The sequence below is a fragment of the Bubalus kerabau genome, chromosome 9 (genome assembly GCF_029407905.1).
Source record: "Bubalus kerabau isolate K-KA32 ecotype Philippines breed swamp buffalo chromosome 9, PCC_UOA_SB_1v2, whole genome shotgun sequence".
In the NCBI taxonomy this organism is placed as follows: domain Eukaryota; kingdom Metazoa; phylum Chordata; class Mammalia; order Artiodactyla; family Bovidae; genus Bubalus; species Bubalus kerabau.
In genome coordinates, this window is record NC_073632.1 from 49,749,636 (window position 1) to 49,768,181 (window position 18,546).

The 18,546-nt window shown below is 40.7% G+C and overlaps 1 protein-coding gene across 2 annotated transcripts in view; it reads left to right on the forward strand.

Moving 5' to 3' along the window:
• Positions 1-16,300: 16,300 nt before the first annotated feature.
• Positions 16,301-18,546, forward strand: part of SNX3 (sorting nexin 3) — a 49,534-nt gene continuing 47,288 nt past the window's right edge. Inside the window, exon 1 of one of the 2 annotated variants that reach the window (XM_055535275.1) lies at positions 16,301-16,624. In XM_055535275.1, the coding sequence (XP_055391250.1) occupies positions 16,529-16,624 (96 nt within the window). In that variant the 5' untranslated portion in view covers positions 16,301-16,528. Of the gene's footprint in view, positions 16,691-18,546 lie in introns of both variants that reach the window. The other variant, XM_055535274.1, reaches the window with a different exon arrangement.

Here is an 18,546-nt window from a genome sequence, read left to right on the forward strand (position 1 = left end):
TGTGATTTAAGTATCTCATTTGTTTTCATGCCAAGTAGCTTCAGTCGTGTCCAGCTCTGTGTGACCCCATAGACGGCAGCCCACCAGGCTCCCCGTCCCTGGGATTCTCCAGGCAAGAACACTGGAGTGGGTTGCCATTTCCTTCTCCAATGCATGCAAGTGAAAAGTGAAAGTGAAGTCGCTCAGTCGTGTCCAACTCTTCACAACCCTATGGACTGCAGCCTACCAGGCTCCTCTGTCCATGGGCTTTTCCAGGCAAGGGTACTGGAGTGGGGTGCCATTGCTTTCTCCATTTGTTTTCATGAATCTCCATATATATTATTTTCAAAAAAGCTGGAAAATGGATCTCATCTTCCTACTCCCTATCCCCAACTTTATTTCCTAAGTGTGTTCTGATACTTTTTTAATTAGAAGAAAATAACTACTGGGATTAGCAGATACAAACTACTATATATACATTATATAAACAAGTCCTACTGTGTAGCACAGAGAACTATATTCAATATCCTGTAATAAACCATAATGGAAAAGAATATGTATGTATATGCGTGTAACTGAATCATTTTGCTGTATACCAAAAACTAACACATTTGTTCAACCGTACTTCAATTGTAAAAAAAGAATCATGAAAACTAGTAATTGAATATTTCCAGGGCAACTCCAAGAATGTTCCAGGTTTAATACTGCACATGTATTCAGTATTTATCATTACAAAAACAAAACAATGCCATGTGTATGGATATCCAGACTTATGAGAAAAGTTATTTTTAAATCTTGTGTGTGTGTTAGTCGCTCAGTCGTGTCCAACCCTTTGCAACCCCGTGGATTGTATGTTGCCTATAGCCCGTCCATGGCATTCTCCAGGCAAGAGTACTGGAATGGGTTGCTATTTCCTCCACCAGGGATCTTCCTGACTCAGGGATTGAACCTGGGTCTTCTGCATTGCAGGCAGATTCTTTACCATCTGAGTCACCAGGGAAGCCAGGTAACTTCTAAATCTTAAAGGTACCTTAAAGATCTGATTTTAACCCAGCCATTTTACATATGGACATGAGTTTGAGTAAGCTCTGGGAGTTGGTGATGGACAGGGAAGCCTGGCATGCTGCAGTCCATGGAGTCACAAAGAGTCGGACACTACTGAGCGACTGAACTGAATTTTACATATTGAGACACAATGATCCTAAGAGAGAATAATTTACCCAACACAGGCACCACTCCTTCTTGAAATTAACTGAACAGTAAAAGAGACTGAAAACTTATTTATTTAATTAGATAGTTCTTCAAAATGTCTTTAAATGAGACCTATATATAGGCAAAAAGTATACTGTGCTATAAGAATTTTGATTGTCACATAGTGATGATCATAATCAATCTAGTTTTGTTGTCTGGTTAGTTAAATTTGATGCAATGCATATCCAGGCAATCAAATGGACTCAATGTTTTTCAGTTCTATAGATATAGATTGTTTTTTCAGAGGAACTAAAACTAAATTGCAGCTATTCATCAAGACTCAAAGATGCAATCATAAAGCTATGTGAACTCATTTGTTTATAAGTGTTAGTTCTTGCACCAGGTGACTACACTCAGAATCAGCTATGATTTGGCCTAGACTTCAAAGGAATCAGCTGGTGTTTTATTTTCAAATGGACATCTTAGGAAGATTACTTGGATAAATAATTATCCAACTTTACTGATAATAGAGAAGTTCTCAAGCTAGACTCTCTAGATGATAAAACTTGAATACCTTTTGGTCATGGGATATATCTAACTCAAGAAGGGTGTCTTCTGCCGAAACCAAGACTAGAGAAAACTAGGGAACCAGATGAGGAGAGGATCATGAGACCACTAATGTCTATACACACCAATTATAAGGGCCCAATTTTCCCAGCATGTATCTCACTTAGGCCAAGTAATTCTCATCAACTTCAAAGGGAGTGATGTGCATCCACAGATCTGAGTTTGCCATATCCAGGGCTTACTCAGCAGGAATACATACTATAATTCATGATACCAGGCTTCATTCTTTAGTCCAAATCAACCCAGCTGGATTTTGAAGCATTTGTTCTTGGAAATAATCAACTGTCCCTTAAAATATCAAATCCACTTGGCTTTATTTCACATATCAATCCTGTTGATTACTCAAGACAAGCCATAATTTGAGTTTATAGATTGATATGCAAGACATGTATTTTAGAGTTGCATGCTATACTACTATGTAGTTTTATAGTATTAAATTACTAAAATTTATCCTGGAAATGCAGAGAAGGCAATGGCACCCCACTCCCGTACTCTTGCTTGGAAAATCCCATGGACGGAGGAGCCTGTTAGGCTGCAATCCACGGGGTCGCTAAGAGTTGGGCATGACTGAGCAACTTCACTTTGACTTTTCACTTTCATGCATTGGAGAAGGAAATGGCAACCCACTCCAGTGTTCTGGCCTGGAGAATCCCAGGGATGGGGGAGCCTGGTGGGCTGCCGTCTATGGGGTCGCACAGAGTCGGACACGACTGAAGCGACTTAGCAGCAGCAGCAGCATTTATTAGTTTTGACTTACTCTAGCATGTTATACACATAGCACCTGTGCCCATTTAGTAAAGAATTTCAGTACAAATCACTCTGAATTGAATAGACATCTCTAAGAAGCATTACAATTGTTGCAATATTTTTAGAAACTGAAACAAGGAAATAAACAACTTCAGTAAAAGTGATTTAAATAACAAATAACGTATCTTTATAAACAGCTTATCTCCTTGAGAACAAAGAATAAACAAGGAGACAAGGGTTTTTTTTCCTTCCACTATTAAAGCAGATCACAATATGAATGGGTGAAATGTCATGAATAATTGGAGAAAATCACAGAGTAATCTTCGACAAAAACATCTGATTTATTTAAATTGTCATTGTTTGTCTTATTAGAACCTTTATTTAACCTTGTTATCCACAAGGCAGTATTCAAGCTGGTTTATCAAAAATATACTCTGGAACTAATGATATTTTGAAATTTTTGACTTTCGCGTATGCAGGCTATGGTAATGTAAATCTCCCATGGCAGATGTTTTACTTGGGACCTAATTAACTGACATTACCTTAGACAGAAATGCCTATGAAAACCTAATGTTTTGAATCTAAAATGACAGTAAATAAATCAAGGCTTTGAAACATTCTGTCAGTAGATTTGAGCTCAGCTTTCTGGTCAAGAGGATCAAGCTTTTGAGTACTTGATTCATTTAGTTACAACATTGATTGAATATCATCTGTTCACAGACCTAGCCGTACACTACCAGTCACTTCTAATCATAGCTTCAAGGCTTCTTCCTATGATTTTCCAGCCACATTCTTTCTTCCTAGATAAGGTCATTTCCAATCTTCTTCACAGATTCTAGGCATTTCAGGGCTTACCACATGTCTGGTACTGTTCTCAGTGCTTTACAAATATTAATTCTCAATGCTCATAACCACCTGGTAAGGAAGATACTATTGTTGTCCCCATTTTATACATGAAGAAACAGAGGCACAGGCAGGCAATGTAACTTTTCTAGGGTTATTCATCTAAGGATTTTGCCCATGTCCTCTACCAAACCCTGACTTAATAGAATATGATTTGCTCATAGTACTGTCTTCAAGTCAGACACGTTTATGTAAAATATAAATTTCTAGATGAGAAATATTTCTAATACAAAAACATATTAGAATGGTGATGTGTAAATCATGCTAGTATTCTGCGTAATAGATAGAAGAGATTAGAGAAAGTAAGGCAGTATGGAGAATTCTGCAGTCTAACCAAACTAAGATATGGCAGGAGGCGGTGAAGAGTAGATGAGAAAGGAGAGAAAAAAGATGACTCACTGTTATAAGCCCAAGTGATTTACAGCAGAAAGGATGCAAATATCAGAGGTATTGCTTAAGAATAAGTGGGATGAGACTGACTTAGACAGTCAGAGTTTGATTTAGTCAATAGGACAACAAACAGAAATAGCACATGGTTGCCTGGGCAAGTGTGTGTAGGGGTGGGGGCAAGCACTGTGGCAACATGCCCGCACTCTAGGCTGAGGTGAGTATAGATCTGGGAGCATTGAACAGCTGAGCGGATCAAGCCTTGTTGCAGCAGGACTGCTCAATCTCTCGAAACCAACCCACAAGACTTCCCTGCTGGCCTAGTGGTTACAAATCCACCTGCCAGTGTAGGAGACATGGATTCGATCCCTGGTCTGTGAAGATCTGACATGCCTGTGCACCTGTGCGCTAGAGCACAGGAGGGGCGATTCCTGAGCCCAGGCTGAGCAGCTACTGAAGCCCATGCAGCCTAGGGCTCGTGCTCCACCACAAAAGAAGCCGCTGAAATGAGAAGCCCATGCACACAACTAGAAAGTAGACCACGCTCATCACTCTAGAGAAAAGCTTGTGCAGCAACAAAGACCCAGCGCAACCAAAATAAATAAAACAAACAAAAATCTTGACAAAATTAAAAAAAAAAAAATCCACAGGTTCTGGCTGAATACACCTCCTATGAAGATGCATTCCTAAATGTAGTTAGAAGAGTTTACTTCCTTTGCAAACGCAACTCGGAACCAAAACTGGTATGCCTGGAGTGTATATTCTGGTGGCAATGCCTTTCACTAGAATGCTGACACCAATTCACATAGATTTGCCAGGCCTTTCTCCTCCCTATAGGAGTTATGGTGCTGTTTGCATCCTGAGATTTGGCATCTCACAGATATCCAGTCTGGACAGTCCTCCACTGCTTAATGCAGTACCTTCTTAGGTCAAACGAAAGAAGCAGCAGCAGGGCAATTCACTTCAGTTCAGTTCAGTCGCTCAGTCATGTCCGACTCTTTGCTACCCCATGGACTGCAGCACGCCAGACTTCGCTGTCCATCATCAACTCCCCGAGTTTACTCATGTCCATTAAGTTTGTGATGCCATCCAGCCATCTCATCCTCTGTTGTCCCCTTCTCCTCCTGCTTTCAATCTTTTCCAGCATCAGGGTCTTTTCCAATAAGTCAGCTCTTCACATCAGGTGGCCAAAGTATTGGAATTTCAGCTTCAGCAACAGTCCTTCCAAAGGATATTCAGGATTGATTTCCTTTAGGATGGACTGGTTGGATCTCCTTGCAGTCCAAGGGGCTCTCAAGAGTCTTCTCCAACACCGCAGTTCAAAAGCATCAATTCTTCGGCACTCAGCTTTCTTTCTGGTCCAACTCTCACATCCATACAGGGGCAACTATTTCTCAAATCCATTCTCTTCTCTACATTCCCACTGCTGCCATCTTAGTTCTGCCAGAATGATCTTTCTGAACTAAAAATCAAGTCAGTCTCATTCAGTGGTTTCCTTTAGAATGTCTTGAGATAATGTCTAGAACTGTAAACATTGACTGAAATGCCCTCTGGCCTTAGTCCTTGTCATTTTGCCCTTTCATCCAGCAGTACTAACTACCTGTAGCTCCCCAGCAGTGCTTTCCTCTGGGCCTCGGCCTGTGTTTACCTCTATCTCTGGGATGTACCTCCCACACAGAGGCACACCCAAATCACAGATGCTTTGTGTGTCAAACACCAACTTCAAGTCCCATGTTTACTGTTGCTTCCTTCTGAAACTCATTCCCTACTCCCCTCGAGACTGGGGTATGTGGTCTCATCACACCCTACTGGCATGTGCCTATGACCAGACTGAAATATCCTGTAAGTAAAAACTGTATCTTGTTCACCACCTTCCCTCTTCTCCGTCCGCAAGCACCTAACACAGCACTTGGTTTACAGCACTTGTTCAGCAACTATTTGTCACATGAATGGCTAGAAGGATTCAAGAGTTCTAAGGGGGACATATCTGTTCAGCTAAGGAGACCACATAATGCCACTGGTTCTGGAAATGACCCTCTCCCTGCCCCACCAACAAATCAATATATATGGCATTCTTGAGATTCTCTAGATCCTTGCTATCTGCTATGGCCTGGAGACCAGCAACAATGGCATTTTCTGGAACTTGCCAGAAATGCAAAATTTCAGGCCTCATCCTAGAACTCCTGTATCAGAATCTGTAGTTCTATCCAATCCCCAGGTGAGCTGTTCCTCAATGTTAATGATTGAGGAACACTGCTCTGAGTATTGGTGGCTCTTTACTCAGAAAGTTCATAATCCATTTTCTTGAGAGAATGAATACAAATACCTGGTTACCACTGTTTCTGCAGCTGAGGACTTGCGTATTTTCACCCCAATTCAGGTTTACACACCTTGCCTGACCTTACATAGTTGATATCAGTCACACTGTATGAAATTATAGGCTTTCAATTTCAAAAGGAATCCTGTGCCTTTTTATTTTTTTCAGAAGTCAACCACTTGACCAGGGACAGAAATCGCTCATTGTCATGGCTGCCTTTGACTCTTCCAGACATTGGATCCAAAGTCATCTATAAGAGGAGAGTCCCTCCTCACCCAGTAATGGGTCTTATATTCCTGATGCCTGAGCAGTCCTCAACCACTGGTTGGTGTGCTCAGCATTCGGCTGGGAGCAACCATGGGAAATGTGGACTCAGAGCAAATGCAGTAATGACATTTCAGTACACAGCAGCTGAGGCCATAGGTTAATTATGTTCCTGAGGCTAGAGATCTGAGAGGCACATTCTTACGGCTACCACAAAGGGTAAAGACAAGGTATAGGGAAAGTGGCTTAACTGGTGGAGAAGAACTTGAAAACAGCAAGAGAGGGGGGTTCTGATGTTGATACAACCATCTGGGTACTGCCTGGTTTACCAATACAGAAGAGACACTAAATCACACACACACACACACACACACACACACACAAGTAACAAAATGGAGAATTATGTGTGTGTTGGACAAAACTTTGTCTCAGGGTGGAGAGTAATATTGCTCAAAGGGTATGCCCAAAACACAACAGATCAACAGGTGCTCACTAACCTGCCTTCTGTGAGTCACATTTACTAGGCTTATTTTGCTGAGTGGCTTGCTCCAGGTCTTGCCACTTCTTTTTTTTTTGGTCACGTGGCACACATGGGGAATCTTAGTTCCCCAACTGTGGATCAAACCATGCCTCTTGCAGTGGAAGTGCAGAGTCTTAACCACTGAGCTGTCAGGAAAGTTACTTGCCTCTCCTTTAAATGAAATCATGAACAAATATACCAAAAAGATCAGTGTGAAGATGTGTTCAACTAAAGTATTAGCCTCCCCAAGACCCTAAACTCTTAGTCCAGGGAGCAAACCTGCACTAACCCCTCCCTGATCATGGAAGTAGAAAACTTAACCTTTAAGAGAAGGATAGAGACTATCTGATATGTTCCTAGAAGGGCTTAACATCATCTCCAAGGCTTCTGATTCTCCAACCCCAGCTGGGTGTGCAACAATTCAATTCTGACACTACCTAGAGTTAACACAAACCCTGCAGGTTAAAGATTTAGACCCACAAGACTGCAGACACCAGCCTTAAATGGGGTACCTAAACTACTCGCTTCTGCTTCCTGCCTGAAAAGTGAAAGTGGTAGTCACTCAGTCATGTCTGATTCTTTGCGAATCCATGGACTATAGCCCACTAGGCTCCTCTGTCTGTGGAATTTTCTAGGCAAGAATACTGAAGTGGATTGCTATTTCCTTCTCCAGGGGATCTTCCCGGCCCAGGGACTGAACCTGGGTCTCCCACAATGTGGGCAGGTTCCTTGCCATTTGAGCCACCAGGTGCCTAATTGGTTACGAATTTGAGGACTCTCAAGACCCTCTTCTCCCTAAGTTTTGATAATTTGACTCACAGAACTCAGAAAAGGAAAAAAATACTTTATGTTTAAGCGTATTTTACAGCTCAGGAATAGCCAAATGGAAGAGGTGCACAGGGCAAAGTATGGGGGACGGGGCGCAAGGTTCTTCCTTGCCCTCTCCTGTCTGCCACATTCCCAGGAGTCAGGGGGTGGGGCTGAAAGTTTTAATGTGCTTTGCTTTATTGTGCTTTTTGGATACTGCACTTTTTACAATTGATGGTTTGCGGCAACTCATTGTGGAGCAGGTCTATCAGTGCTATCTTTCCCACAGCATTATTTTTTAATTAAGGTTTGTACATTGTTTTTGGAGACATATTGTTGTAAACAGACTACAGTGTAGTGTAAACATATTTGTATGCATTGGGAAACCTAAAAATTTGTGGACTTGCTTCTAGAGTAGATAATAACCAAATGGACATAAAACAGAGTAACACAAAGAGAAACTTAATTTTGTATGTACCAGAGTCCCATAGAAGCAACAGACTAGAGCAAGTTGGGCAGTTAAAGCTCATGAGCCATTCTGAGCTAGGGAGTGGGATAGGGGTCTGGGGCTTCCAAAAAGGGAAGGGCAGTAATTCAGAGGACAGTAAGAGATGCAGAGGTCTGGCAATTAGGATGTTTGCCTTGCCACAGAGATAGGTCATTCAGACAAAATCTATCTTTGGTGATAGCTCTCTCTGGGCCAAGCCCCCATCTAATTTCTTTTAGATAGTGAGGAAAGAGGTACAAGTTTTTCTGAAGTCAGTTGCATCTTGATTATCCTCCATTCAAGATAATCCACATGCCAAAGTGGCATATTTGGGGGTCACACATTCTGCTCCCTTTCAGGGACCAGTTGAATAAATTATGGAACATCATGTCATGAAATACTTTACTGCTATATTAAGTGTGGATTTAGCTCCAAGATATATTGTTAAGTAAAAGAAGGTACAAAAGTGTGTGTATTCTATGATGCCATTTCTGTTAGATAATACATATGTATATAAACACACACATTTTACATGCTAGACTATTTCTGGAAGGACACAAAGATACGCAGCAAGAAACTGATAACTGTGGCTGTCAATAGAAAGGGGAAGTAGATGGCTGCAGATAGGGACTGGAGGCAGGTGTTTCACTGCATAGTCTTAAATGCACTTCGACTTTTGAATCATGTAAATGTTTTACTTAAAATTAACAAACAAATCATAGTGTTTATAAATTCCCTCAATACTAAATCTGAAAATGCCCACATTCTCAAAAGCTGGCAGTGGTCTGGGCTTGCCTTACGCTCTCAGAAGTTCTGAGGGTGACTCATGTTGTAAGTAGTCTTCAGTGGGGAGGAAGGAAGTACTGAGCTTTGTGGCTTTTACTCTTCTGTGTGCTGCATGAAGTGAGGTTACATGCTGAGAGTTTTAGGAAGAGGGTTGCAGAACATTTTATCTGAGAAGCAAATAAAGTAAGGGATTGCTGAGGCACGTTGAAAGGTCAGCTGAGATTAGAAACCATAAATGTGCCAGTCAGCTTAGGATTTTCTTCAGAATTCTCAGCAGGCTGGGAGCAGACGTTTGGAGGTGGGTCAGGGTGTGAACTAGAAAAATGACATAAGAGTGGCCAGGATGGCCCTTGAGAAGTTTCCAGGACTTTATTAGGTTTGCCACAAATTCAGAGTCTGATACTCTGGAGGTCCAGTTACTTGTATAATTTTCCTCAGAGGCGATCAGACTTGGGGTAGTGATGCAAGTCAAGCTCACAAAATGCTGGTTGATAAGACAGAACCTTAATTTACAAGTTTAAAATGAAAATATAAACTAGCTGCACCCACAAGGCAGAATTTCCTTTTGCCTGCAAGAAAGTCCTCATAATAAATAATCCTAAAATGCATATGGAACCACAGAAGACCCAGAATTACCAAAGCAATGCTGAAAAAAAGGACAAAGCTGGAGGGATAACCCTCTCAGACTTCAAACGATATCTCAAAGCTACTATAAAACAGAGTAGTATTGGCACAAAAACAGACAAAAGGATGAGCGGAACATAATAGAGTCCAGAAATAAGCCCAAACACATCTGGTCAATTAATCTTTGTCAAGAAAGGCAAAAATATACAATGGAGAAAAGACAGTCTCTTCAGCAAGTGGTTGGGAAAGTTGGACAGTCCCATGTAAACCAGTGACATTAGAACATGCCCTCACACCATACACAAAAATAAACTCAAAACGACTTAAAGACTCAAATATAAGACATAACACCAAAAAGCTAGAAGAGAACACAGGCAAAATATTCTCTGATGTAAATTGTAGCAATACTTTCTAAGATCAATCTCCCAAGGCAAAAGAAATAAAAGTAAAAATAAACAAATAGGACCTAATCAAATTTACAAGCTTTTGCACAGCAAAGGAAACCATTAATAAAAAAAAGGACAAACCTATGGAATAGGAGAAAATATATGCAAACAATGCAATAGATAAGTGCTTAATTTCCAATATATACAAAAAGCTCATGCAACTCAATATCAAAAGGAAACAACCCAATCAAAAACTCGGCAGAAGACTTAAATAGACATTTCTCAAAAGAAGACATACAGATGGCCAATGAACACATGAGAAGATGTTCATCATTGCTGATTCTTAAAGAAATGCAAGTCAAAACTACAATGAAGTATCACCTCACACAGTCAGAATGGCTATCATCAAAAAGTCTACAAATAATAAATTCTGGAAAGGGTGTGGAGAAAAGGGAAATTTCCAAACTATTAGTGGGAATATAAACTGGGACAGCATCTATAGAAAATAGTATAGAAGTTCCTTTAAAAATTAAAAACAGAGCTACCATATGATCTAGTAATCCCACTCCTGGGTATTTATCAGGAAAAGCTGAAAACTCTAACTTTAAAAGATACACGCACTCCAGTGTTCATAGCAGCATTGTTTACAACAGTCAAGATATGGAAGCAATCTAAGTGTCCAACAAGAGACAAATGGATAAAGAAGATGTGGTTTGTATATAAAATGGAATGTTACTCAACCATAAAAGCATGAAATATTGTCATTTGCATCAATATGGGTGGACCTAGAGATTATCATATATGTAAGTCAGAGAAAGACAAATACCACATGATATCACTTATATGTGGAATCTAAAAAAAATGATACAAGTGAACTTACAAAACAGAAACACAGACACAGAAAAAAAGGGAAAGGGTGGGGGAGAGGGATAAATTAACAAATACATACTACTATATATAAAATAGATAAACAACAAGGATTTACTATGTAGCACAGGGAACTATATTTAATATCTTGTAATAATCTAAATGGAAGAGAATCTGAAAAAGAATATATATAAACACACATATACACATATACATAATATATAATGCAATTACTTTGCTGAACACCTGAAACTAACACATTATAAATCAACTATATTTCAATTCAAAAAAATTAAAAAAAAGAAAATCCTCACAAAAATGAAATTATGATCAGTTGACTGTTCAGTGATCTCTGAATAAACAGGAATGGATGATCTTAGTGATCGGATCTACCTAGCTATGATAAGCTAATACACTACTCAAGGAACACACAGTAATACAGGCAAATTGACATAATTTGTCTAAAACGGACCATTCATGGCAGTTCAGTCACTCAGTCGTGTCCGACTCTTTGCGATCCGATGAATTGCAGCACGCCAGGCCTCCCTGTCCATCACCAACTCCCGGAGTTCACTCAAACGCATATCCATCAAATCAGTGATGCCATCCAGCCATCTCATCCTCTGTTGTCCCCTTCTCCTCCTGCCCCCAATCCCTCCCAGCATCAGAGTCTTTTCCAATGAGTCAGCTCTTCGCATCAGGTGGCCAAAGTATTGGAGTTTCAGCTTTAGCATCATTCTTTCCAAAGAACACCCAGGACTGATCTCCTTTAGAATGGATCGGTTGGATCTCCTTGCAGTCCAAGGGACTCTCAAGAGCCTTCTCCAATGGACCATTAGGAAAACATAAAATTGGTTAGAGTTTTCTGTAATCTAGCCCATGCTTAGATTATGTTTGTGTCTTCTCATCCCTACTCCTCGCTTCAATTACCACCCTTTCTTGAGTTAACAGTGTTAACAGTGTGGTGTATATCCTTTCATACGTAGACTGACAGGCTTTTATTTGTTTACCCAAATTAGATCATACTGCACATATTATTCTTTGATCCTCTTTCCAAAATATCATGGATATTCCTCTTCTAATTCATTTTAAAATTTTTATTTATTTGGCTGTGCTGGGTCTTAGTTGCAGCGTCCCTGACCAGGGATCAAGCCCAATGCCCCTGCATTGAGAGTGTGAAGTCTCAGCCACTGGACCACCAGGGAAGTCCCTCCTCTTCTAACTCGAATAAGTAAAAATAGGTATACTCTAACATCTTAAATAAAAGTAGAACTATTTCATCTACTCTATTATTTAATTTATATATTACATGTAAATTACATAAAAATATTATATACTTTCCCATAGTTTGAATATAATATAATCCAAGCATTTCTAATTCAGGCTGTTTTCAGTTTTCACCACTACAAATAAAGCTGCCATAAACATTCTTGTGGTTACATTCTTAAGTACTATAGTCTCTTGCAGCAAAAGTTGGATTTGGGTATCAAAGTTTCCTAAATATTTTTTTCCAAATATCTTTAATTTTGATAAATATGAGCAAATTGTCTATTTCCCTATAGTCTCTATAACACTGTTTCTGATCTTGGTTTTTTTTTTTTAGTTATTTATTTGGCTGCACTAGATCTAGTTGTGGCCTGCCTGATCCTTAGTTTCAGCTTATGAAGTCTTAGTTGCAGCATGCGGGATCTAGTTCCCCTACCAGGGTTCCAACCAGGGCCCTCTGTGCTGGGAGTGCAGTCTTAACCACTGGACCACCAGGGAAATCCTTGTTTCCCTGTTATTTCCCTGTTACTTGTTATTTTTGCCAATATGCTAGACAGAAAACAGTATTTCATATTTACTTAGATGAGGATTTGATTCCTGGGTCGGAAAGATCCCCTGGAGGAGGGCATGACAACCCACTCCAGTATTCTTGCCTGGAGAATCCCATTGTTAGGGGAGCCTGATGGGCTACAGTTCAAGAGGTCCCAAACAGTCAGCCATTACTGAAGCAACTTAGCACGTATGCACATTTATTTGATTAATGAGATTGAGCATATTGTTCTCATTTATTGTCCATTTGAATTTCTTTTCCTGAGAGAGCAAAAAATTGTGGTTACATATGTAAATACTGGAGCTAGTTCTGCCATTCTGTACTCAAGTTATTTTACCTTTGTGCCTCAGTTTTCCCATTTTTAAAATGCAGACAATAATAGTACCCACTTTTAGGGTTATTATGCAGATTTGATAAATTCATTATCTGAAAAAGTATAAAAGAGGACCTATCCACATTCTTTGCCCATTTTTCTATGGGATTCTTTTTCTTATCAATTTATGGGGAGTTCTTTTCACATTAGGAATATTAGCCTTTTACTATCTTACTTGTTACAAATATATTTCCTTCAATTCTTTTATTATAATGTCTTTTAAAAAGTAATTTTTACTAAAAATTTATGCACTTAAATGACTAGTTTTTCTTTATAGTTTGTTTCCCATATTGCTTAGGAAGCACTTTTTTACTCAAGGTTGTACAATTTTTCTCCTAAAATTTCTCTAAACACACACACACATATTAATATTTGCATTGCATCTTGGAATTCCCCGGTGGTCTAATGTTTAGGACTCCATGATCTCATTGCTGAGGGCCTGGGCCCTGGTTGGGGAACTAAGATCCCACAAGCCATGTGGTGTGGCCAAAATAAAAAAAACCCACCATCAACAATAAATGAGTTCTATCTGGAATTTTTTCATATATGGTATAACGCAGGGGTGGGCTTCCCAGGTGGCTCAGTGGTAAAGAATCTGCCTGAAAATGCAGACGATGCAAGAGACATGGGTTCAATTCCTGAGTCGGGAAGATCCTCTGAAGAAGGGAATGGTAACCCACTACAGTATTCTTGCTTGGAAAATCCCACAGACAGAGGAACCTGGCAGGCTACAGTCCACGGGTCACAAAGAGTCAGACACACATAATGCAGGGGATTATGCCTGAAATATTTCCCCAAGGATTATGCCAGAAATATTTCCCCAATGATTTGAAACGCTCCCTCTGTACTACACTCTATCTTATCCACAGCCAAAACCATACTCTTGTGGCCTTTTTTTTTTTTTTTTTTTTTGGTCTGTGCTGAGAAGCTTGTGAGGTCTTAGTTCCCAGACCAGGGATCCAACTGGGGCCTTGCAGTGAAAGTGAGGAGTCTAACCACTGGACAGCCAGGGAATTCCCTATGCTTTTGCTTACAGTTAGCCTTATAGTAAGTTTTAACATTTGGTAAAGCAAATCACATTTTTCTTTTCATGTTTATGGTCTTCTTGGTTAATCTCCAACATATGAACTTCAAAAAGAAAATTCTTGTCCACTACTACCCTATGCACCCAAGGCAAAGTAAAACCAACTGCAGTGGGATTCTATTTGCATTATTAATAGTAGATTAGGTGATTTGTTTTATATTAAGTCCTCCTATCCAAGAACATGGAGTCTTTTTTATTTAGGTTTTGGCTTATATCTTTTATTAAAATTTCATAATTTTGTTTCCTGTAGCTCTTGTGCCTTCCATTCTTGTTTTCTTTTTTACTTTGGTCTGTTATGAATATGATATTTTTTCCATCTCCAGTCTAACTAGACATTGCTTAGAGGAAAACTATAAATTGTTTGATACCTTCATTCAGTCATTAAATTTTCTTGCTAATTCTACTAGCTTACTCTTCATAGGTTTTTCTAGGAATGCAATCGTATCGCCTTGAAAAATAAAGATGATTTTTTTCCAGATGTTTATCCTGGGAAGCTCTTTAGCTGTGTGACTGTGCTGCTATTTTCTGTAGATGCTACTTCACTGCAGGCAATTGCTGCTGCCCAAAGCTACTCCGCCATGGCCTCCAATGAGACAGAAGCTTTCTAAGCAAATATCCCATAATTGCTTTGTTCAAGTGTCATGGATGACAACACAACAGAGTGGTTCTTGGTCTCTCAGGTCTCACATAGTTCAATTCAAAGAATCATTAAATACATTCTTGAGCTCACTGCTGTAATCATACCTGTCAAGTTTTCCTTTGGTCTCTTGCAACAGAGTAAGTATGCCCTTATTCTGGGAGTCCTGTCTGGGCATACTTACTCTGGTATTACTCTCTCTTGGAGAGATACACTCAAAGAACTTCTCTGACCAACTTAATGAGCTTGTTGGGTCACTTTCATTCACATTACCCAGTATTATCTTCTTTATAACATTAATCATATTGGTAGATGTATTACTTATTGGTTTATTATTTGTCTACCCAAGATGGACCATATATTAATACAAAACAATTAACCTGATGAGATCAGGGAATTTTAATGTCTTCCTCACCCTTTTACCTCTAATATCTAGAGTTGAAAACACCTAGCAGGTCTTCAGTAAATACTTGCTTAATGAATGAATGTTGAGTTTTCCTGAAAAGGATTGACATCATACTTAAGTAATTTTTTACACCAACTTTTCTGAGCGTTGCTAAAGATGCAGGTAATTTTTCAGTTTAAGGGACAAATCAGATTATTTAAAGTGAATAAGTTTTCTGAAACTCAACATATAAAGAAATGCAAAAAGGGTTATGAGACCGTAACGAGAGAGAACTCCCCAGGCAGGGATAGACATCTGTCCTTTTACCTCAAGGCTCAAAGTTTGCATTTGTCAGAGATTAACTATGATCTACTTAATTGTTTTTGTCGTTTTTTCGTTTCTGATAAAGGTTATCTGAATTCCATTTCAAATGCTGCAGCAATATGTTTACCACTTTTTTTTTAAATTTACTGTAACTGTGTGGGAAGTGAAGGGGAAAAGCTGCAGATCACTCGACCATCAGAAATTCAAGGCAAGTTTCAGCCTATATATTATCTTGTTTTAGAGGACTGATCAGTCTCCCCAAATGGCTTGACCTTACGGTATGATCTTATGAAGTAGTTTTTAGACCACTATACCACAATTTACCAAGCCAGACGCATGTACGGTAAAACTATCAAATTGATGTCAAAAATCACTTGAGGCATTAATTCAAAGTTATCTGGAAAGGCATTTTCAGTGGTTCACAGCGAGGCGGTGGATAGGTTGGCATTGAATTAGCGTAGGCAATTTTGCTCGGACTGTGGGCAAACCTCCCCTAGCTCGCCATTTAACTTTTGTCCCCGCGTCTTCCAAGGCCGCGAAGATCTCGTGTAGTGCTCTTTCCACTGCTCCAGGCCGAGGCCGACACGGAAACTGAGCCCGAAGCAGCTCTGCCTCGGCCCGGCGGGGGCGCGCTCGCCCGGTGCATTGTGGGCTCTGTAGTCCGGCCGGAACCTGTCCGCACCTACAAGTTCCAAGACTGCGCTTCCCCTCCTCTGCCTAGACCCAGTCCCCTTCCGCGGCTTCCGCTGGGTCTCCCGGGTCTCGGGCGCGAAGTTCCGACAGGTCAGCTGTTTCCCTCCAGGGCACAGGAGGCGGAAGCCGGAGGGACGCGGGGAGGAGCTACGCGCGTGGGGGTGAACGCCCGCTCTACGTGCTCGTTCGCCTTGCGACTGCTGCGCGCGAGCCCGGTGTCCCCGCGGCGGGCAGCAGCAGCAGCGGCGGCGGAGGTGTCGGTAGAACGCGGAGGGGGCGGAGGGAGTCCGCGGCGGCGGCGGCGGCGGCGGCTGCAGCAGCGAAATGGCGGAGACCGTGGCGGACACCCGGCGGCTGATCACCAAGCCTCAGAACCTGAATGACGCCTACGGGCCTCCCAGCAACTTCCTCGAGATCGATGTGAGCAACCCGCAGACAGTGGGGGTCGGCCGGGGCCGCTTCACCACCTACGAGATCAGGGTCAAGGTGAGGCGGTCTTTTCCCCCTACGGAGAGACTCCTGTGGTCCTGGCTGTCCGCCGCGGACCCTGGAGCGCAGACCCTCAAACGGCCACGGCCGCCCAGGCGGGGCCCCCTGCTGACACGGTGGGGCAGACTTTTCCACGGGCGGGGTCCGGGCCAGGGCCAGTCTTCGTGTAGGGCTTTCGTGCAGGGCTTGGATGGGGGCTTGTAGGGTGAGCTGAGGCCAGCTCTGGCACTTGAAGAAGGTACTCGGAGAGGAGGGCGTGGGTTGAGCGCCGCTGGCCCCTCAAGCAGCTGATCTGGGAATGACATTTGAGTTGGAAAGGGGTAGATCTTTCGAGAACACAGCCCTTCATCGGGAATGGAGCTATCTGACTGAGAAAGAGGGTTTGCGCAAAGTTGAAGCCAATCCGGTTTTCTTTTCTTCGAGACTGTTTCCCCCCCCACCCCCACCCCCGAGTTGGCCGAGCCAAGCTGATTCCTCTCAGGCCCTTCCGTGCTACCAAACTCACCTAGATTGCACGCTTTTCTGAACAGAACCTCAAGAAAGTTTACAAAAGCCTGTCAAATTTGGTAGGGCTGAGCCAGGTGAGAAAACGGTGATGGAAAATGATTGACCTTAGTATTTTGGGCCACAATTGTGCTAAAGGCTGAGGAGTGGAAAGTGTTGCCTGCCTCACAATCAAGACCTACCACTGCTTTAAGAAAAGCCTGTTCATTTAGGGATCTTGCTCTCCTAATTTCGAGATTTGCACTTCACTGAATGAAAGAATCAGCTGAAGTAGAACCACATTTATAATTTCATATAACCAGTATTTGTTGGCAGTAAGTAATTCAGATGATTTGAAAGATGCTAATTGAGTATAGTGCTTCACTCTCACACTCTACTTTAAAATTAAAGAATTTCCTCATGTATGGAAGTATCTTTAAAAATTAGTTACAGTGAAACGAATCCAGCTGCTAATGACAGTAACAAATTACTAAAAATTAAGCCTAAGAATTTGGTTTATGAGTAATCAAATTTTATGTAACAAGTTACTATTAACATTTAAGTGGAGTAATTTCTCATTAACGTTCTCATTTTTTGTGTGGTAAGATATAACAGAAGATACCATCTTAACCATTTTTAACTGTACAGTTTAGTAACGTTCAGTTTATTCACTGTTGTGAAACTTAGACACTTAAAAATAATTTACTTATGTGTTGCTATAAAAAATGTAATAATCATCCAACTTAAAATATGAAACTAACCTGTTAAATGTTACAAGTCACCCTTGTCTCTCTAAGGATGTGTAAAACATGAGTCACAAGCAGTCTTGTTACAGCGAAACTGCAGAATCTGAATTCCAGTGTACCTAAGGAAGCACATTGTCACCTAAGCCTAGTGGAAAAAAATGAGGCATTTTTTTCCCCTTAACTTTTGGAATGGTTTTTGGGTTGCCTTTAATATATTGCAGGTTGTAACTGAAAAGAACTTCTTTTACTCTCATTCATCAGCATATTTTCCTTTATTTCTTGTGCTACAGCAGAGCTTGGTATTCCTGTTTCTAAACTTCCAGAGCTAGTACTTCCTGTCACACAACTGAAGTGGAATCTCCTGCCTACATTTCCTCATTTAATAACTTTGTGTTTGTCATGCTGAGTTCTTACATAGTAAATGGACTTTAAGTATAATAACAGTTTTTAAAAAAAATTCATCTGATTTTTATTACCAAATAGCTTATGTGATACTTTAAATTGTGCTTGTGGTATTGTCATTTGTATTTTGAAGAAAGTAATCCTTTTTAAGAGTGATTAATAAGTTAAGGAATTAACAGAGTATACACACCTACACTGGTTTGTTAGATTATGTACTCCAGA